General features: G+C 35.8%; 1 protein-coding gene across 7 annotated transcripts in view; it reads left to right on the top strand.

Annotated features, from left to right (window-relative positions):
• The window catches only part of LOC111155265 (calcium voltage-gated channel auxiliary subunit alpha2delta 1), a 504,879-nt gene that overhangs the window by 464,878 nt on the left and 22,492 nt on the right, over positions 1-17,509 (top strand). For all 7 annotated transcript variants that reach the window (XM_022515388.1, XM_022515390.1, XM_022515387.1 and 4 more), the window contains 12 exons: positions 4,273-4,370; positions 7,186-7,273; positions 8,331-8,393; positions 9,033-9,136; positions 10,011-10,097; positions 11,448-11,515; positions 11,904-11,942; positions 13,390-13,461; positions 14,518-14,670; positions 14,754-14,806; positions 16,321-16,376; positions 16,767-16,896. In XM_022515388.1, coding sequence (XP_022371096.1) covers positions 4,273-4,370; positions 7,186-7,273; positions 8,331-8,393; positions 9,033-9,136; positions 10,011-10,097; positions 11,448-11,515; positions 11,904-11,942; positions 13,390-13,461; positions 14,518-14,670; positions 14,754-14,806; positions 16,321-16,376; positions 16,767-16,896 — 1,011 coding nt within the window. The remainder of the gene's footprint in view (positions 1-4,272; positions 4,371-7,185; positions 7,274-8,330; positions 8,394-9,032; positions 9,137-10,010; positions 10,098-11,447; positions 11,516-11,903; positions 11,943-13,389; positions 13,462-14,517; positions 14,671-14,753; positions 14,807-16,320; positions 16,377-16,766; positions 16,897-17,509) is intronic.

The following is a 17,509-nucleotide window of genomic DNA, read 5'->3' as shown; positions in this document are numbered from 1 at the left end:
TTCTCACATTTTATACTTCTTAAAGAAATTCCTGTAAGAACCCAAAGACAGCTCACAAAATTAAAGAGTGACTCAGACCAATTTTGGGAGGGAATACTTTTTGACAAAACTCTGCTAACGAAGCATATTTTTGGCTTCATGAGTGACTTTGTCCTTTAGCAGCTTCTCCTACTTGAATTTCCGTCATTGTCTGATACTGTTGAATCCTGGGGGATTCTTTGCCTCCTCTTGCTTGTGACACCCTATTTGGGTGTTCTTCCTCCCTCCCTGGGCTGCAGAGTCAGTCTCTTTCCTGAGGGTGCTAGCTTAGGCACTCTCGTTATTCTGTGTCTACAGACACACCACCCATCTCTTTGATGTTGATAGTTTGAGGCAATGCCTTCAAAATCCACAAAATGGCCATAATGTCTCTAGACAAAGGAGGCATGCCATTTATTGAGATTACATTATAATATAGGATCAAGCAATATGTTTCCAGACTTTATGTCTACATACGTATTTCAGTGGGAGACTTTCATGTTTATGGAAAACTAACAGGAATATCTCTTTGGTGTGATTCAGCTCAGCGTCTCCTAAGCATTTGTCTTTGCTCCCTTTCCTTTATATCTTTTACTCCATCACCAAGTCTTGCCAAACAGAATTTATTGTATGAATATCAAGTGTTTCTGCAAAACTCTGCTAACTTTCTTCTCATCCAGATCAGTGCTTTCTCAGACCTAAGCTACCACAGCTGCCTCCTACTTGACGTCCCTACCTCCCCAAAGCCCTCTTTACTTCCCAGTCTGGTCTCATTTCTGTAACTGGAGAGAGTTTCTAGAATGTGAATAAAATTATGTTTCTCATCTGCTAAATGTGAACCAATAGCTCAACAGTGTCTTGTATCACTCTGTACCTTATATCGTAGCTTTCAGCTACTCTGTTACTGGGTCCCAGTTTACAGTGTGGTCCTTACACTCTAAATCCGGGGCCAGCAAATTAGAACCTGCAGCCTCCTGTTTTATACAAAGTTTTGTTAGAACACGGCCATACTGGTTTGGTGCTGTATTGTCTGTGGCAGCTTTCACTACAAAGGCAGAGTTGATGAGTTGTGGCATAGACCTTATAGCCCCTTGAGTCTGAATCATTTATTATCTGGCCCTTGAACAAAAAGTTTGCCAACCTCTGCTCTAAATTCCAAACACATTAAACTTCTCTTGGTTCCTATGTGTGCTTTTTTTTTTCCCCCTCTTAACTCTGGATCCACTAATTTTCTATTTTGGTCCGCACTCAGGCACAGCCCACCCACCCCTTCCCAAACCTCAACTTCAAAGCTCCTCAATCTAGGAATTTCCTTACCATTTTCACTGGATTAGACATCCTTGCTGACTGTTTCATTGAATACTATATTTCCCTTATTAGAGCACTGGTCCATTTTACGTCATTTACTTTCCCCAGTAAAGCAACAACTCAATATAATTGACTCACCATTCAGTACCCAGCATCCATCCCACTCATTGCCTGGCACACAGTAGGTGCTGACTAAATATATACAGTGTTTGTAGAATCTATAAAGATGTAAAGAATATTTTAAAACTGATTATTAAAATACTTGCAATCTTAACACGTTTTCCAATATAACTGAGCATCTTAAAACTGCTAAAACCAGTTTTAGCTAGAAAGAATATTAAAGTCAGAACAAGATCCCACAGAATATTAACATATTGATTCATTACATGGTGTAAGAGTGTTGAAATTAGATGTGATATATTGATAAGACTCTCCTTCCATCTCCGATCTGTTTTTCTCTAGGCAACTTCTTCACCCATCTCTCCCGGTTATTGAATAGCAGACCAGGCAGACTGGCTTTCTGAGCCATACTGTTAGTGTGGAAAATATGGCAGAAGTCCCAGTGCTCACAGAGAGGATAAATGTAGCTCTGAATTCCAGTTCCCAATTTATAAGCAATGACTGTTGAGTTCAGCAAGGATTAACATATGAACCATTTCTGTGGTATGACTGGAAAAGTAGAATTTACCTATGTGTTTAGAGAAGTAGTAAATACTAGAGAAGGGAAATGTTACAGCTTGTGGGACAGTGACGTTCACCTCAACCTGTTGAACCTTTTACAGGAATGATTATTTTTACTGCTCCAGAGAACTCTGTAGTAAGTTAGTATTACCCCATTTCACAGATTAGGAAACTTCCTTGCTATTTCAAGATCTAAGTATGTATATTGATTATCAAAGGCTAATCGATCTTGGTAAAACATCCAGTGCCTCTGAGTAAAATATAAATGTATAGAGCATTGTTTTTACTGTTAAAAGTTATGCAGAGGGATGAAAGGTCTGAGTGACTAAGAAATGGAATAATTTGGCTATTTTTCAGAAATGAAAAAGGCATTTCAAAGATGGGTTAGAAGGGAAAGGAATCGTATGTGATAGCCTGTAATTAAAGCTGATTGTGGGAGGTAGTCCATTTTAGCTCTGTCAATCATGCAAACTTTCTCCACCCTGTCTCAAAACAAAAATTTCTACGAACTGAGAAGTTTTGTGGTTTTGTGTTTTGTGTGTGTGTGTGTGTGTGTGTGTGTGTGTGTGTGTGTGTGTTTTAAGTTTGTTTTGGAAGAAGTTCTGACGTTCTCTTTCTGCTCTCTGAGGCTTTCTATTTAGGTGATGGTCTTGCCTCTGAATATGTTCACTACACAATTGCACTTCTGTCCTCAATATTTGATTATCCCATATGTTGCATTAACCTCGTTAGTATAATGACAGCCTTACATTTATGTTCTTTTCTATTTGTTTTCAATTTCCAAAATACTTAGGATAGCATTTCTCAAAGTAGGGGGTCTCAAAACCCTGTGGGTTCTAGAGGCCCTTTCAGAGAACCGACCAGGTCCTAAAACAGCGGTGATGTTTGTCTTTTCTTCACATCGACATTTGCCAGGACAGGAGAAAGACCATGAGGAGCTGATACCTTAGCAGGAACCCAGGCAGTGACACTAAAGGGTCCTGGTAGCCATTGTAATCTTCCTTGCTGGGAGAAAAGCCAGTCTCACTTTAAAATAGCTTTGATGGAATCAGTAAAAATTATTTGTTTTATTGAAACGTTACCCTTGAGTACATGTCTTTTACTATTCAGTGGGAAGGAAATGGGAGTTCTGCTGCATACCAGAGTAACTTGGCTATCTCAAAGGAAGGCACTTGTGTGACTGAATTCAGAGCTAAAATAGGTGCTCCTTGCACTTTTTTCAGGAAATAGAATTTTACTTGACAGAATGACTTAGGTATTCGATGAACATTTTCTCAATAACCAAGTAAGGCTTCTGCTTTGAAGAAAATAACAAGTGTTTGTTGCTCATGACAAAATCTGTGCTTTCACACAAAAGTAAGAATTTGGGGGGAATTCGTATTTACTGCATTCCCGTAGTTATCTGGTGAGACTAGTGATAATAATGAATGTGATTTTTCAATTTTATAGTGAAATGTGTCGTCATTTGGCAGATCTGCAGATTTTCCAATGACCAATTCATGATGTTGCAAAATCAGGTTGATTTAAAATGTAAGATAGTGCACTGAATTTTAATGCAACAGTACAAAAAGTTCATTGCTTCAAATTCCATATTACAACTAACTACCAAGAAATTACTCGTAATCAAGTTTTGGTATATTATTAAAAAAAAGAAGAAGAAGAGGTACAACACTTGGGAAGCATATAAAATAGTTCTTTCTTTTCCAACTGCATATCTTTAGGAGAACACGTTTTTTTCATGTGCCCAAATAGAATCTTGCTGTTGCTAGAAAAAAGTATGCCTCTGCATTCAATTAAGTCCGGAATTAGAGATTTGCAAATAGGTAAATCAGTGCCACTTCTTTTTCCCTGATAGGTTATTTAAAAAAAACAAACAAACAGTAATTTCTCATAAAAATGTTAATATGGAATGGGTTTATTCTGGATATTTAGTGAGTATTTTCCATTTTCTCTGTTAATTTCTATATGGAAACTCCAGATATACAACATACATTGAAAATAGTGCATTTAGAACAACAAAAGGTAACATTTGTTGAGCACCTGTTGCCAGAGGGCAGGTGCTTAATATATATTATCCACACTACTCACCTCTTATTGTCCAAGTTTTGTTCCATTATACAGAGGAGGAAATGGAAATAAGAAATTAAACAGCTTGCAAATTCACAGAGGTAGTAAAAGTGTTTTTACTTCCTCTGGTGGCTGTGTACTTTAAAAAAAAAAAAAAGTTGTGGTTTTCATAGCTAATGTCTTATTTTTTTTTTTCAGAGATTACTGCAATGACCTTAAAATATCAGATAACAACACTGAATTTCTTTTAAATTTCAATGAGTTTATTGATAGAAAAACTCCAAACAACCCATCCTGTAAGTATAGATAGATTTGTAGTAATTATTTGGTGTCACTATTACTGTATCCAATGTGGTCAACTCTTGCTTCAGATTTGTGTGTTGGCATGCTGGCATCTTGACTTATGTTTAAATTTTTAATGGTAAAATGTAACAATTTGACTTTTTATATACAAAAGAATTTTTATTTCATTATGAAGGAAAATGACATTTTCAAAGCCAGGTGATATATGCCTACAAATGTTTAAATGTAAATAGGGTATCCTTATCTTGGCTCTTTTCAAATTTAAGGAACTTAATTTTGATGATAGATATATATATATACACACACACACTCTGTAGCCTCTTCTCATTTATTTATTTTAAATTCAATTAGCCAACTTAAAGTACATCATTAGTTTCAGATATAGTGTTCTATGTTTTGAAGGCTTTTCATTGCATTGTTCTTGCTATATAGAAGAAAACACAACATGTTTTTATTGATTTATCTCTATCCTCCAATTTATATAAACAGTTTTAAGATGAAGAGAATAAAAACAAGGCATAAATTAAAATACATCACTTAGTGTTTTCTGATCAATTTACAGATGCTTCTATTTTATGAAGTTGGAACAAGTTGGAGTAAATAGGAATTTTAATAATTATTCTTTAACCAGTACATTTGTCTTTCAGAGAAGTTTACATCAGTCATACTATAAAACTTAAATAGAAATTAATGGATTCTTGGCTTTTAAAACATTTAAAAATCTTAACTGTTTTCTTACTAAAAATATCCTATAAAAATACTACCATGAAAAGATGCAGTGGAGATAGGTAAATGAGAGGAAAACCAACTGCATGGCAAAAATTTCCTTAATAAATATAACTTGGGAAAAAAAAAAAACAAAAAGTAACAGTAACTGACTTTTAGGTCCTTTCCTCCTCCTCCCTGCATCATCACTTGTTCTCCTCCTGTGCTTTTTTTTTTTTTTTTTAAAGATTTTATGTATGTATTTGAGAGAGAACACGAGCAGGGGGAAGAGGCAGAAGTAGAGGCAGAAGCAGGCTCCTGGCTCATTCTTCAGATGGGGCTCCATCTCAGGACCCCGGAATCATGACCTGAAGCGCATTGAGATGCTTAACCTCCTGAGCCACCCAGGTGCCCCTGTGTTTTTCTTTTTTTTAAATCATTTTCCTCAGGAAGAGTTAAAGAAAGCACATCCTCAGTTATAAAAAGTGAACTAAAGCCATCTCTCAAATTTAAATTTATCTCATAAAATGAAGGAAATTCCTAGTACTACTCACATTAGCTACCAGAATTAGAATGAGCTACTCTGAAAACTGGTCATGGGTAGATCAAACCCCAGAGCCCTAAGTAGAGAGTAGTGGTGGGATCCCTGCTCAGCAGGGATTAGGCTTCTCCTCTCCCTCTGCCCCTCCATCCAGGTTGTACATGACCTAATAATAAAATCTTTAAAAACGTAGTTGTAAAATTTGTATTTTCCTCTGATAGTGTTTTATATTGTAGTTTACTCAGTCATGCTTCAGCTCAAGTTATTAAAAAATGTATAAAACTAAAAGTATCAGTGTTTGAAATCTAAATATTTTCTTTTTTAGGGGTTCAGGCTATTTTAATTTTGCTTTTATCAAAGTACTTAATCCATCAGAAAAATTACAGTTCTCACTGTTTAATTTATTCTCCTACCTAAATGTTTGTGCTGTAAAGCTGTTGTCTTCTTCATATCCCCCATTATTTTGGAATATAAAAATGAGATTATATGTGTGTAAGACGGTAGAGCTCAATACTGATAATCTCTTGATGTATGCAGCAGATATATTTCAAGACATATTTTAAAATTACAGTGTAATTAAAATATGAATGCAATTATGAAATAATTCGCAACACTGATTAAGATTATAAATTAGAATAATGGTCTCATTTCTTTGACCTAAAAGGATTTGCAGCAAATATATCTTTCACTTTTCAAATGGACTGTTTTTCAAAGTGATTCATTTTCTGCTATGATAAAAATAGTTCCTAAGATGAGGTCTAAAATATGGATTCAGCTGATCCTTTAAAATTGGGTGAAAGATACATTAAAAAGTATCAACTAAGATGTTCTCCAGTCTACTCCCTACCTCTTGTAGTAATAAGATCTTAAGACCCCCTATTCCTTACCTGAATAAAATGAAATTTTATCAAAAAATGGGAAGTTTCAGAGGATACTTGGAGGTATTCAGAGTTTTGTGGGCTTAAAACAGAAGATCCAAGAGAAATGAAAAGGTGAAGTTTTTGTTCAAGAATGTTTGTTAATTGACCCTTGGTCGTGGCCATCTGTCCCTCCATTAACTGTGAACTTGGGCTAAGATGTCCTTTGGTTATTCCAGAAATGACAACCTGAAGCCTGTGGTCTTTGACCATTACCTGCAGATTCTGTGTTAAGTTATTCCGTTCCTTGGCCAAAACATACAAAGAGAAAACTATACATATTATATAGTTTTATATTTATATATAATATTGTCCATTAAATTATGATTGTTTGGAATCCCCATACTAACTTAAAAAAAAAAAGGAGAGAGGAAGGCTATTTCCTCAATGTTTCTTAAAGTTTACAAAGTAATTTTCATTTAGAATTGGCTCTTCTATTAATCCTGGCCATAGCCTGACAAATAGGAGGTAAGATGAACAATATTTTAAAAAATGCAGAAAGTTAATATTGGATATATTTTGTAATTCACGGAAATATTATCCACTCTTAAGTTGCTTTTACAAATAGAGAATGTATTTGTTTCATTAGTATCCTAATGAAGAAACTATGTGGATGTAATTGAGGCTATCCTCTTTCTGTGTTAGGTAACACAGATTTGATCAATAGAGTTTTGCTGGATGCAGGCTTTACAAATGAACTTGTCCAGAATTACTGGAGTAAGCAGAAAAACATGTGAGTATTTGTTCTTATTAAATATATATGTGTGTGTTTGTGTGTGTGTATAGCATCTCAGTTCAGTTTTTCCCCAAGAAATTTTTGGAAAATAGGTCTCATAAATTTAGACTTTATCATCTATCATTAATAACAATTTCCTGAGAAAAAAACATCTTCCATTTGTTGACAACTTACATTTGCAGCTGTGGGTGTGTGTCAGGACAAACACATGCCCTTACTTAGCTTTCTCGGCTTATATGCTACAGTGTGACAAACCAAGTTAAATAGGCGTGTTAGTGTTTCAGTGTTTGTGATAGAACAGGGCTCCCAGTGAACGCTCGATAGACCTTTTAATAACACTACCATACACCCAGTCAATGAATTAAGAAATCCAATTAAGGTTCTCATTTACGGTCTCTACTCCATTTCCAGTCAGTCACCAAATGCTAAATATTCCTAACAGCATAGCTCCTTCACACCCAAGTTCCTAATTTCGCATTTCTAAGAAATGATAGCAACTGCTCTTTCTGCCTGTAGGGCTTCCAACTCCACTCCCCACAGAACTCACCCCTGCCTGTCCTTACTCTTAAAATGCAGTTCCGGTTGCAGGATAAAGTTGAAGCTTTCTGGCATAGGTGTCAAGATCATTGATGAACTGACCAGTCTCAAGAAGCTGGTCCTTGAAACTTTACTTCCTGTTGCTTCTTACCTTATGCCTTATGTTTTCATGACACCAAATATCACATTCTTCATAGGCTTTCCCGTAACATTTACTCTTGGCTCTACGTGTAAGAGCTTCCTGCTCCTGCTGTCATCTCTGCTAATTCAAAATGCAGCTGTATTCTTCCTTACTAAGTGGTGTGTTCCTTGAGAATCCTCCATTTTCCAGATAGTTTCACTCTAAAAACATAGTTTACATATATTGATATATTTACTTTGTCTTCCTTTATTTTAGGAATTCATTTTATTTCATTTATTAGTTATTATTACTCATTTATTATTACATCAACACCTAAATTATTATCTTACGGAGAGTAAGTGGAATAAAAAATTTCCTTCTTCTGTCTTGTTTTAGCAAGGGAGTGAAAGCGCGGTTTGTTGTGACTGATGGCGGGATTACCAGAGTTTATCCCAAAGAGTAAGTTCAAATAACATCTGTAGAAATCGGTGTATTACAAGAGACTACTCTAGGCTATGTACATTGCTGTGTAAGGAAGCCATTGTGTAGAGAAACTGATTCTTAGATTAAAATGGAGTCACTTAACCTATGAACAATATTTTAAAATGCATATTTCTTTTAAAATGCTATATGATTATTCAGTGATAATTTGGATATTTTGGGTATTTATTCCAAAATTTAAAAGAGATTTTTTTTTTGTCTCTGTAGACACAAGCTAACCTAAATGAACATAATGGTCATCGTCTATTGACAATGCTTCCACAGCACTTCATTGTTTTCACTGTTCTGTGGATCTTATCTCTTATCTTCAGAGCAGTCTGTAAAGTGAGCTGGGGAGGCTTATTACTGTTAATTGACCTATTAGCTGACTTGTACATAATAACCTGCAGAGCAAAACTAAGAGCTTTTTCTGACTCTCAGTATCGTTCTACGGTGATGTATTGCTTATTAACGAGTATCATTTACACCATCCATTACCACTGACTTTCTTAGACATACCTGAGATGTAGGCATATCTGTAAAATTTCATGATGTTCATGGCAAAGTAGGTTATCAGGCAGATTAAAGAATAAAAATGATGAGCCATTTTCTCCTTAGGGCTGGAGAAAACTGGCAAGAAAACCCAGAAACATATGAGGACAGCTTTTATAAAAGGAGTCTCGATAATGATAACTATGTTTTCACTGCTCCCTACTTTAACAGTAAGTACGACTTGGAATTCAGCATTCTCAGGTTCCTTTCTTATTAAAACAAATTATTGTTCCCACCTGCTTGCCCCCCCCATATATTTTAAGTTAATTGCTCAGAACAGTCCTTATTCAGTATATACTCTGTGCATGACATTGGAAAGACAAAAGCATCCACTTAGTTGAGGAGGTAAAATGCCTACACAAGAAATGGCCAGTAATTAAGAGATGGCATGCCTCCAGGCATGCATAGTATATAGCAATCCATGAGATAATCCTTTGTTTCACAAACTACCAATAGTTGATGAGTGTTTAATGACTTTCAAAAATATAATGAATCAGTTTTAGTTCAATATATTTTTTATGAAACTTATCAGTAGCCCACATTTTAAAATATTTTCCTGGGTTCTGCCCCAAAACCTTCCTAATTTAATCCCCGAGCCTCTCTGAGGGGAGGTGTTATTCATCCTCATGTTCACAAATGGGGAAACAGAAGTTCAAAGGTTTTGGAGTTTTGTCGAGGAACTTTGGTCTTCTAAAATGCAAAGGCCATTTTGGGTTCTAAGAACAATCTTTCCACTACACTTCAGTGGCCTCCCCAAGATTTTGGCAAATGTCACGAAGCAGAGATTTGGCAAGCACCTATTACGTTGTGGAAGTATAATTCCCATCCCCAAGTCAGTTCATTCAAGATAACTCACGGACACTCCCCTGAGGGAGTGGTATGTAGAGAAAGAAGAGGGAAGAGAGGACTGACTACACACCTCCTTGTTACCTCTCTATTCTAGAATACTTAAGCAAAACACTATTCACCTATTAAGAGAAATTCACTATTTGATGTATCTTGACAGGACTGTTTTCCTTTTTTAGTGTTGTTTTTCTTTTTTAGAAAGCGGACCTGGTGCTTATGAATCAGGCATTATGGTAAGCAAAGCTGTCGAAATATATATCCAAGGAAAGCTTCTTAAACCTGCAGGTAAGAGTGTGTAGTGTATACAGACACGTGACCAAAATGAAATGTGACCTAGTATTTGTATTAAAAGTTTGCAGTACTTAACCAGGAAGATCATCAGAAAGACTGAAGCAACTTAAAGACAAAGACAGACATCCAAATTTGTAAAAACGTAAAATACAATTAGTTACCTCTGAGACTGGGGAAGAACAAAGTTGATACTGTACAGAGGGGAGGGATTTTCAGCGCATGTGTTTATGCAATGCTGACACAAACTCATGGAGTCAAATCAAAGTTCTAAATGCCAGACTGATCCAGCACCTCCACTCCATAAGTCTGTCCTACGAGGTACTTTCAAGGACACAAAAGGGTATTCAGCCAAGGATGTGAGCGTCTGTAATAAATTAAACAGGAAGAATAAGTTTTCATCTTTGGGGGAAAAGATGAATAAGTTCTGGCATATCTGTACTATGTGCCTGATAAAATGGATTAGAGAAGAATTTTTTTTTTAAATAAAATTACAGTAAAATAGAAAAATGACTTTTCTTGATAAATCAAGAAAACAGAAACCTCATAAAACTGAGCATCAGTGGGAACTGGAAGTAGACTGGAATAGTGGATGCAATAAAAGAGAAAATTCTTTTTTCATTGTATGATTCAGTATCTGAATATTTAAGAAAGCATACTTTAGGCCAGATTGGGATGGTCGATAGCCTTCCTGCTCCTGAGGGCAGTTTTACCCCTCACTGGTTCGACCACCAACTCCATCACTACCTTACCCCTTTGGGGGCTCATTTACTCACTCATTCTCCCAGTCGCTTGTCCTCTCACCCTCGCACTTCCTATCTATCCTGGACATACATATATTCAGCACCTGGTGATAGGGCTAGGGAAGCCTCTTAACACAATCTCCTTGAATGATCTCCTATGGAAAGGCTATTCCTGACGCTACCCACTTCTTTTTTTTTTTTTTTTTTTTTTTTTTTAAAGCTTACTCTGTGTATTAGTTAATTGGCCAGGTTGTAGCCAATGAATAAACTATGTTGTATATATACATAAAATTATTTAATAGTTTAGGAGCTATTAACATTACTTCTTGATGAAAATTCCAAGAAATAGATCTTTGTAATAAGCACTAGATTCAACCCAAATTGAATGCTAAATTATCATACAGCAAATATTATATGGCTCCTAAAGCTGCAACTTTTTAAATTGAATCTACTTTTCAGGGTATAGCTGCAATTAATTTAATCTCAAGAAACTTAAATTTGCCTGCTCAGGAATACTCAAATGTGAGGGGAAAAATAGATACTAAGAATCACAGCCATATTTTTTTAAATATATGTGTCAATTTTTTTTCACATCATTTTTCAGTTGTTGGAATTAAAATTGACGTAAATTCTTGGATAGAGAATTTCACCAAAACATCAATCAGGGATCCGGTAAGATTTTTTTTTTTTAATGTTTATGCTATATTTCATGTCAAATGCAAATAAGAAACTAAAAGTAAAATCTTAAAAATTGACAAAATAAATTTCAATGCTCCTAAATTGAAGCAGAACTATAAATTACTATTTTTGGAAAGATTTTTGTTTGTTTGTTTAAATTAGTTAATAAGAAAAATATTTCAATGTTATAGTTTGAAATGCTCGATAGCTATTTGATAGTTTTATATCTATAAAATTACTTTTTTATGATGGGCTAGGCTGTCATTTATTCTTACTTTTAGACTTGATAAATTATTCTAAGATTTTTCACCTGGTAATAGTATATTATTTAATCTTTTTTTAAGTAAAAATGTGTGGCAATAATTATATTTTTGTCTTTCAGTGTGCTGGTCCAGTTTGTGACTGCAAAAGGAACAGTGATGTAAGAAAACTTAAAATTTTTAACTGTAATTTTTTGTGTTACCATTGCTAGACTTTAATGCTAAAATTGCAGGAATTTTTAAATAAACATTAAAATATTACATTATGCAATCTTGAACTAATCTTACATCCTTGTTACATGCTTGTAATTCCTAAAGTTATTTTTTAAAATTTTTATTGTGTTATGTTGATCACCATAAAATACATCATTAGTTTTTGATGCAGTGTTCCTAACCTCATTTTTAAAAATAATCACATGTTAAGTTTTTTTAAAAAGCCTGTTTCTGTATGGACTCTCTCCTCTACAATCTCAGTTGTGTTCAATCTCACGACCCTGAGATGAGGTGCTGAGCCACCCAGGTACCCCTGAATGGGTAGTTTCTAACCCAGCTGTCCTTTACTGGTTCTTAGGGCAATCTTCCCCTTTCTTTCATAATTTACCTGTATTTGGTTACACTATAGTTACAGTGATGAGAAAACTTTTTGAGCCAAATTTTGGAATTATGTTTTTTTAATCAAATTCCACTTACATGGATTGGATTTTACATTGTCTTCTGTTACTTCTGTTTCTTCATCAGCTTTTCTCAAAAGTTAAACATTCTCTAAGAATGACTATATTAATTATTCCAAGAATAAAAGGGATGAATTCCACTATTTTCTTCTAGTCTTCTTATATGTATGTATAGTTCTAGTGGTTTATATGATCTTATCATTTCTAGTCATGCAAAATTATCAACCAGTCATTTTATATAGTTTCTCCATTTTACATAGACTTTATAAATATAGACTACGAAGACTATTTTCAGAGCCAAGGTTTTTAGGAAGCTGCTTCCACATTAGGAAAATGGAGTGCATATGTCCTCAACTCTGAAAGCAATGTTTTTGTTATTTCATAAAATAGAAATTATTAAACTGATTCATGCATTTAAACATGATATAAACTGGGTGGGAACTGATTTCTGTGATGAGCATTTTTTTGTTTTGCTTTCTGTTTTTACATCTAAGTATCTTCATGCTGCCTTTTTTTTTTTTTTTAAGTCTGAAGCATGGTGACTACAATGCATTTTTAAAGATATGTCTTTTCAAAGTATTAAGCGTATGTTTATACATTCTTAAATATTTTGGTTTATCCAATTTCCTGGATCATTTAGATGACCAAATGGCAACAGGAGTGCTATTTGGAACGGCTAAAGCTTATTTCTGATTTGTTCTTAGGATTTATTCATATTGAGTTGACAATTTTACCTGGGTGGGTGTTGGGAATATGAAGCTCTGAGAGTTTGATATGAATCTGTGCATGTCCTTAATTTATTTCATCAAAATATCTTGGTTATATATGTTTAAGTTGAAGCTTTCTCCTATTTTTGTTTTTATAGTCATATCTACCTCCAATGGAGTAATGATATGTATTCTCAAAATGTGGGTTGTTGTTTTAAAAATTTCATTAGGTAATGGATTGTGTGATTCTAGACGATGGTGGATTTCTTTTGATGGCAAATCATGATGATTATACGAACCAGGTAGGTACCTGACTGGGACAAAGTGTACTTTCCAAAGTGTATTTCCCTGATCAACATTACAAAAGTCCTTCAAACCATTACAGGAGTTAATGAGTTATTATAATACTGCCATAAAATAAATTTTAAAATGCTAAATATAAACCATTAATAAATACATTCTAAATACAGTTTCCTAATATTAGTAGAATTTCCTTTCTAGTACTAACAGTTAACATTACAACATATAGTTGAGAATTTTAACATGAGAGGAACTTTTTGTCCTTGTTCACATTAAATATTAATATCTAATTTAATATATGGCTGCTTTAAACTGATGAAGTTTCTGTTCCCAAATTTGCATGTTGGCAGCATATAAGCTAATTGACTCCCACAGAATTTTAAGCAAATTAGAATTAGTTGCCAACTTACTTTGTCTCTGAATCTACCTTTCCAGCTTCTCTTTAAAAAGAAAAGATCTCTCAACAACGAGCATTTTCTTGTTTATTTTAAAGATTGTATTTACTTACTTGAGCGACACCATGATAGCACAAGGACGAGGAGGAGGAAGGGCAGAGAGGGAAGGAGAAGCAGGCTCTCTGCTGAGCAAGAGCCTGACCCAGGGCTTGATCCCAGGACCCTGAGATCACGACCTATTGTTAAGGCAGAGGCTTAACCAGCTGAGCCACGCAGGCACCCCAGCATTTTCTTAACTGGCCATGTTTATGGGCTGGAGTTGATGAGCCTCAAGTTTGCCCCTTGAGGTTCCTCGTCTTTTTCCAGTCCCACCCCTTTCTCTCAGTTATGCTACTTTCCTCTTCCCCACAAGGAATCGGACTGTGACCTTAACGCTTAGTCAACTGTGTCCATTCTTTCCACAAACATCACACAGAGCCCCCGAGCAGTGAGAGCTCCTCCTCTTCACTTCTTTCGGAATGTCCCTTTCAGCTCCCCGGCTCTGGTTGGTCAGCCCCAGAGTAGTTTCAGTTCACAGTTCGTCTCACTGATCGTCGTGGCAACAGTTGGGGTGTACCCATGTGGCGTCAATTTGAAACTTTCTCATTTTCCTTTCTGTACTAGATTGGAAGATTTTTTGGGGAGATCGACCCAAGTTTGATGAGACACCTGGTTAATATATCGGTTTACGCTTTTAACAAGTCTTACGATTATCAGTCAGTGTGTGAACCCGGCGCTGCGCCCAAGCAAGGGGCAGGGCACCGCTCGGCATACGTGGTCAGTAACGTCCCCACCCCGGTTCCTCTCCAGCAAACGCTCAGCGTCCATTCGTGTAACAACCGTTTCATTCTATTTTCCAGCCGTCGATAGCAGACATACTACACATTGGCTGGTGGGCCACTGCTGCTGCCTGGTAAGTCCCTATTTTCACTGGTACTGAGAAAGCGGGTGTAAAATAGTAACAGATTTGATGGCAATGCCCATTTTGAGGCATGTGTGTCGTTATTACGGGAACTCCTTTTTTTCATTTCTAAGTCACACACTGATCATATTTACAAATAGTTTCTCCTCCACGGTCAATTTAAAGCAGTTACAGTTGTTTAGTTTTTCATACAAAAACAGGGTTTGCGCCTGCAAACTCCAACCTCTTCAGAGATCTGTTGCAGCTCTCTTCTGTGTTCTCTGTACACTCCATTCTTTACATTTTAGGTCTATTAACCTATAAAAAGTTTTTACCTATTGCCTTTAATATCCAAATTAGATTCTTTGTGGATCAAATTCAAGACATCATGACTTCTCTTTTCACCTCCTATTTGTACAAAGGCAGGCAGAGTTTTAGAGACATTGCTGAAATGGATAGGTCTGTCTTTTCACTGATTGACCCTCCCTCCCTCCTTCTACACCTCACTTGTACTCCACCACCTATGAAAATAAGACATTTAAACTGTTTGAGGCACTGTGGAAAGTCTGTAAGATCAAATTTGTCATCATTTGGCTCTGGTCAGTCAATCTCCTTTTCTGTCTGGGATCCTTTCTCTCCCTCAACTCCTTCTTACCTCCTTCCTATCCCCTCCCCCTTCTTTTGTAGCCTTTCCCTACCATATTGTCCCACCCTTATTCCGTGTGGATTCATCTTTAACATTCATTTGATGGTGAGGCTTCCCCAGCTGAAATTAAGTGGTCGCTTTCATAAAGTGGAACAAAGATTTTATGTTAACAATCCCATTTTTTCTAGGAAAAAAACCTGGAAAATGGTGCTTTCTGTTGTGACACTGGTATTTGTATATTAATTGACTCATGTATTCTAAATATCATGGTATATGATTTTTTCCTGGCCAGAATCTACCTCTCACCCCCCTTTTTCTAACTAAATTCAATTCTAGGTAATTCTGTACTATCCTATAATACTGGCTTAATTGTCATTTATTATAAAACTGAATTGTACTGTGTGCCCTAGATCATAGGTATATTTTAGTTCATGAATGTCACATTTTGTATCTCCAAATATATTCTATATTGTCAAGTAAAGAGTTCACAGACAGATGGCACAAGGTCGTTTTTGTTCGGTCTTTTGTTTTTCTCCACCACAGAGTGTTAAAACTAAACTAAGGAAGCACTCCTGAACGTGAAACCTATGTCAGGAACTATTGACACCAGAGCTACCACTCCTCCACGATCACGTGTCTCCTTAGGCCTCTTCACCCCTGCGTATCCCTCACCTGGTCCTGAACATTTCTGACTTCACAAAATTACACTGTTCTGTAAAATTTAAGAAATACTTACATAAAAATGCTCCTCAACTTTCTATTGGCCAATTCTCCATTTTTTTCTTAACAGATGCAAAAGAAATGTGTACAGGCAAAAATTGCTCAGGTTTTATTGTATAGTTTAGATTTTGATCACTAATCATTCATATTTACAACTTAGGTCTATTCTACAGCAGTTCCTCCTGAGTTTGACCTTTCCACGACTTCTTGAAGCAGGTATGCGAATACTCAGCTATTGTCATAATTAAAATTTTGTTTTGGGATGTGCTGAGTTCACCCAACTCAGTGAGAAAATACGTGCATTTGTGTCTATGAGAGAGAGAGAGCCCATGCATTTGGTAGGTTGGAATCTCTTTGCCAAAACTTAGCTCATGCTTTGGCAACCTTCTTTAAAATGTCCTATTGGCCTCCATTTTGTAACCTCCTATTTATTGAATTTACTGTTATTTATTGGGCATCTGTTGGGGGCTGCTTCTGCCTTACCCAGCAATAAACAAGCCACAAAGAGTGCCCACCCTTATACCCTAGCTTTTCTCTTTGAGGCATAAATGTCTGGGCATGGACCATAGTGTCTCCTCGTGGTGATCTGTGTTTTTTTTCCCACAGTGGAGATGGAAGAAGAGGACTTCACAGCTTCTCTGTCAAAGCAGAGTTGCATTACTGAACAAACCCAGTATTTCTTCGATAATGATAGCAAATCATTCAGTGGTGTATTAGACTGTGGAAACTGCTCCAGGTAAACATGTCTTCCTTTCAGGAACAGTCTTAGTTCACTAAGAAACTGGATTCACTTTTATAATCATTACAGAAAATGAGGGGGATTATTGTTCACATCGGAGAGACACAGGACCATTTGTAGTTGAAAACAGATCTTTAGTTTGGCTGTAGATTTTTAAAATTTACCTTCTCTAGAATTCATCCTGAGTGGCTAGGTTGTAATCCTGTCAACTATCACAATAGGATCAAGAAAATTGCACTAACTTTGAGGCAGAACCTAGAAAATTTTGGTTGTATTTTACTATATTTTTGTCTAAAAGGACCCTTCTAAGAATTTTTCTGAAGTCATAGAATTAAAGGCACTGACTGTAATAATAATAGAATTATAGTAATTCTGAGTGATTCTAAGCCAAATATATGATCGATCGCTATTTACATTTATTTACTAAGTAGTTTTACAGAAGGGTGTTCTGGGGAGGGAGGTGTTTTATTTCTAATTGACAATTGAATGCATCTTTGAATTAGGATGAAAAACTAGGAGAAAAATACCAGTTCCTAAAAATCAAGGTTAATGTTAGTCACCAGTAGGCATAACACATCCTGAGTAATTTTTGGAAGAGATTGAGAATTTC

This window comes from Enhydra lutris, unplaced genomic scaffold (genome assembly GCF_002288905.1).
Source record: "Enhydra lutris kenyoni isolate GAN:26980312 unplaced genomic scaffold, ASM228890v2 scaffoldscaffold40, whole genome shotgun sequence".
In the NCBI taxonomy this organism is placed as follows: Eukaryota; Metazoa; Chordata; class Mammalia; order Carnivora; family Mustelidae; genus Enhydra; species Enhydra lutris.
Note: the sequence above shows the minus strand (reverse complement) of the source record. Positions and strands in the feature narration are given on the sequence as shown.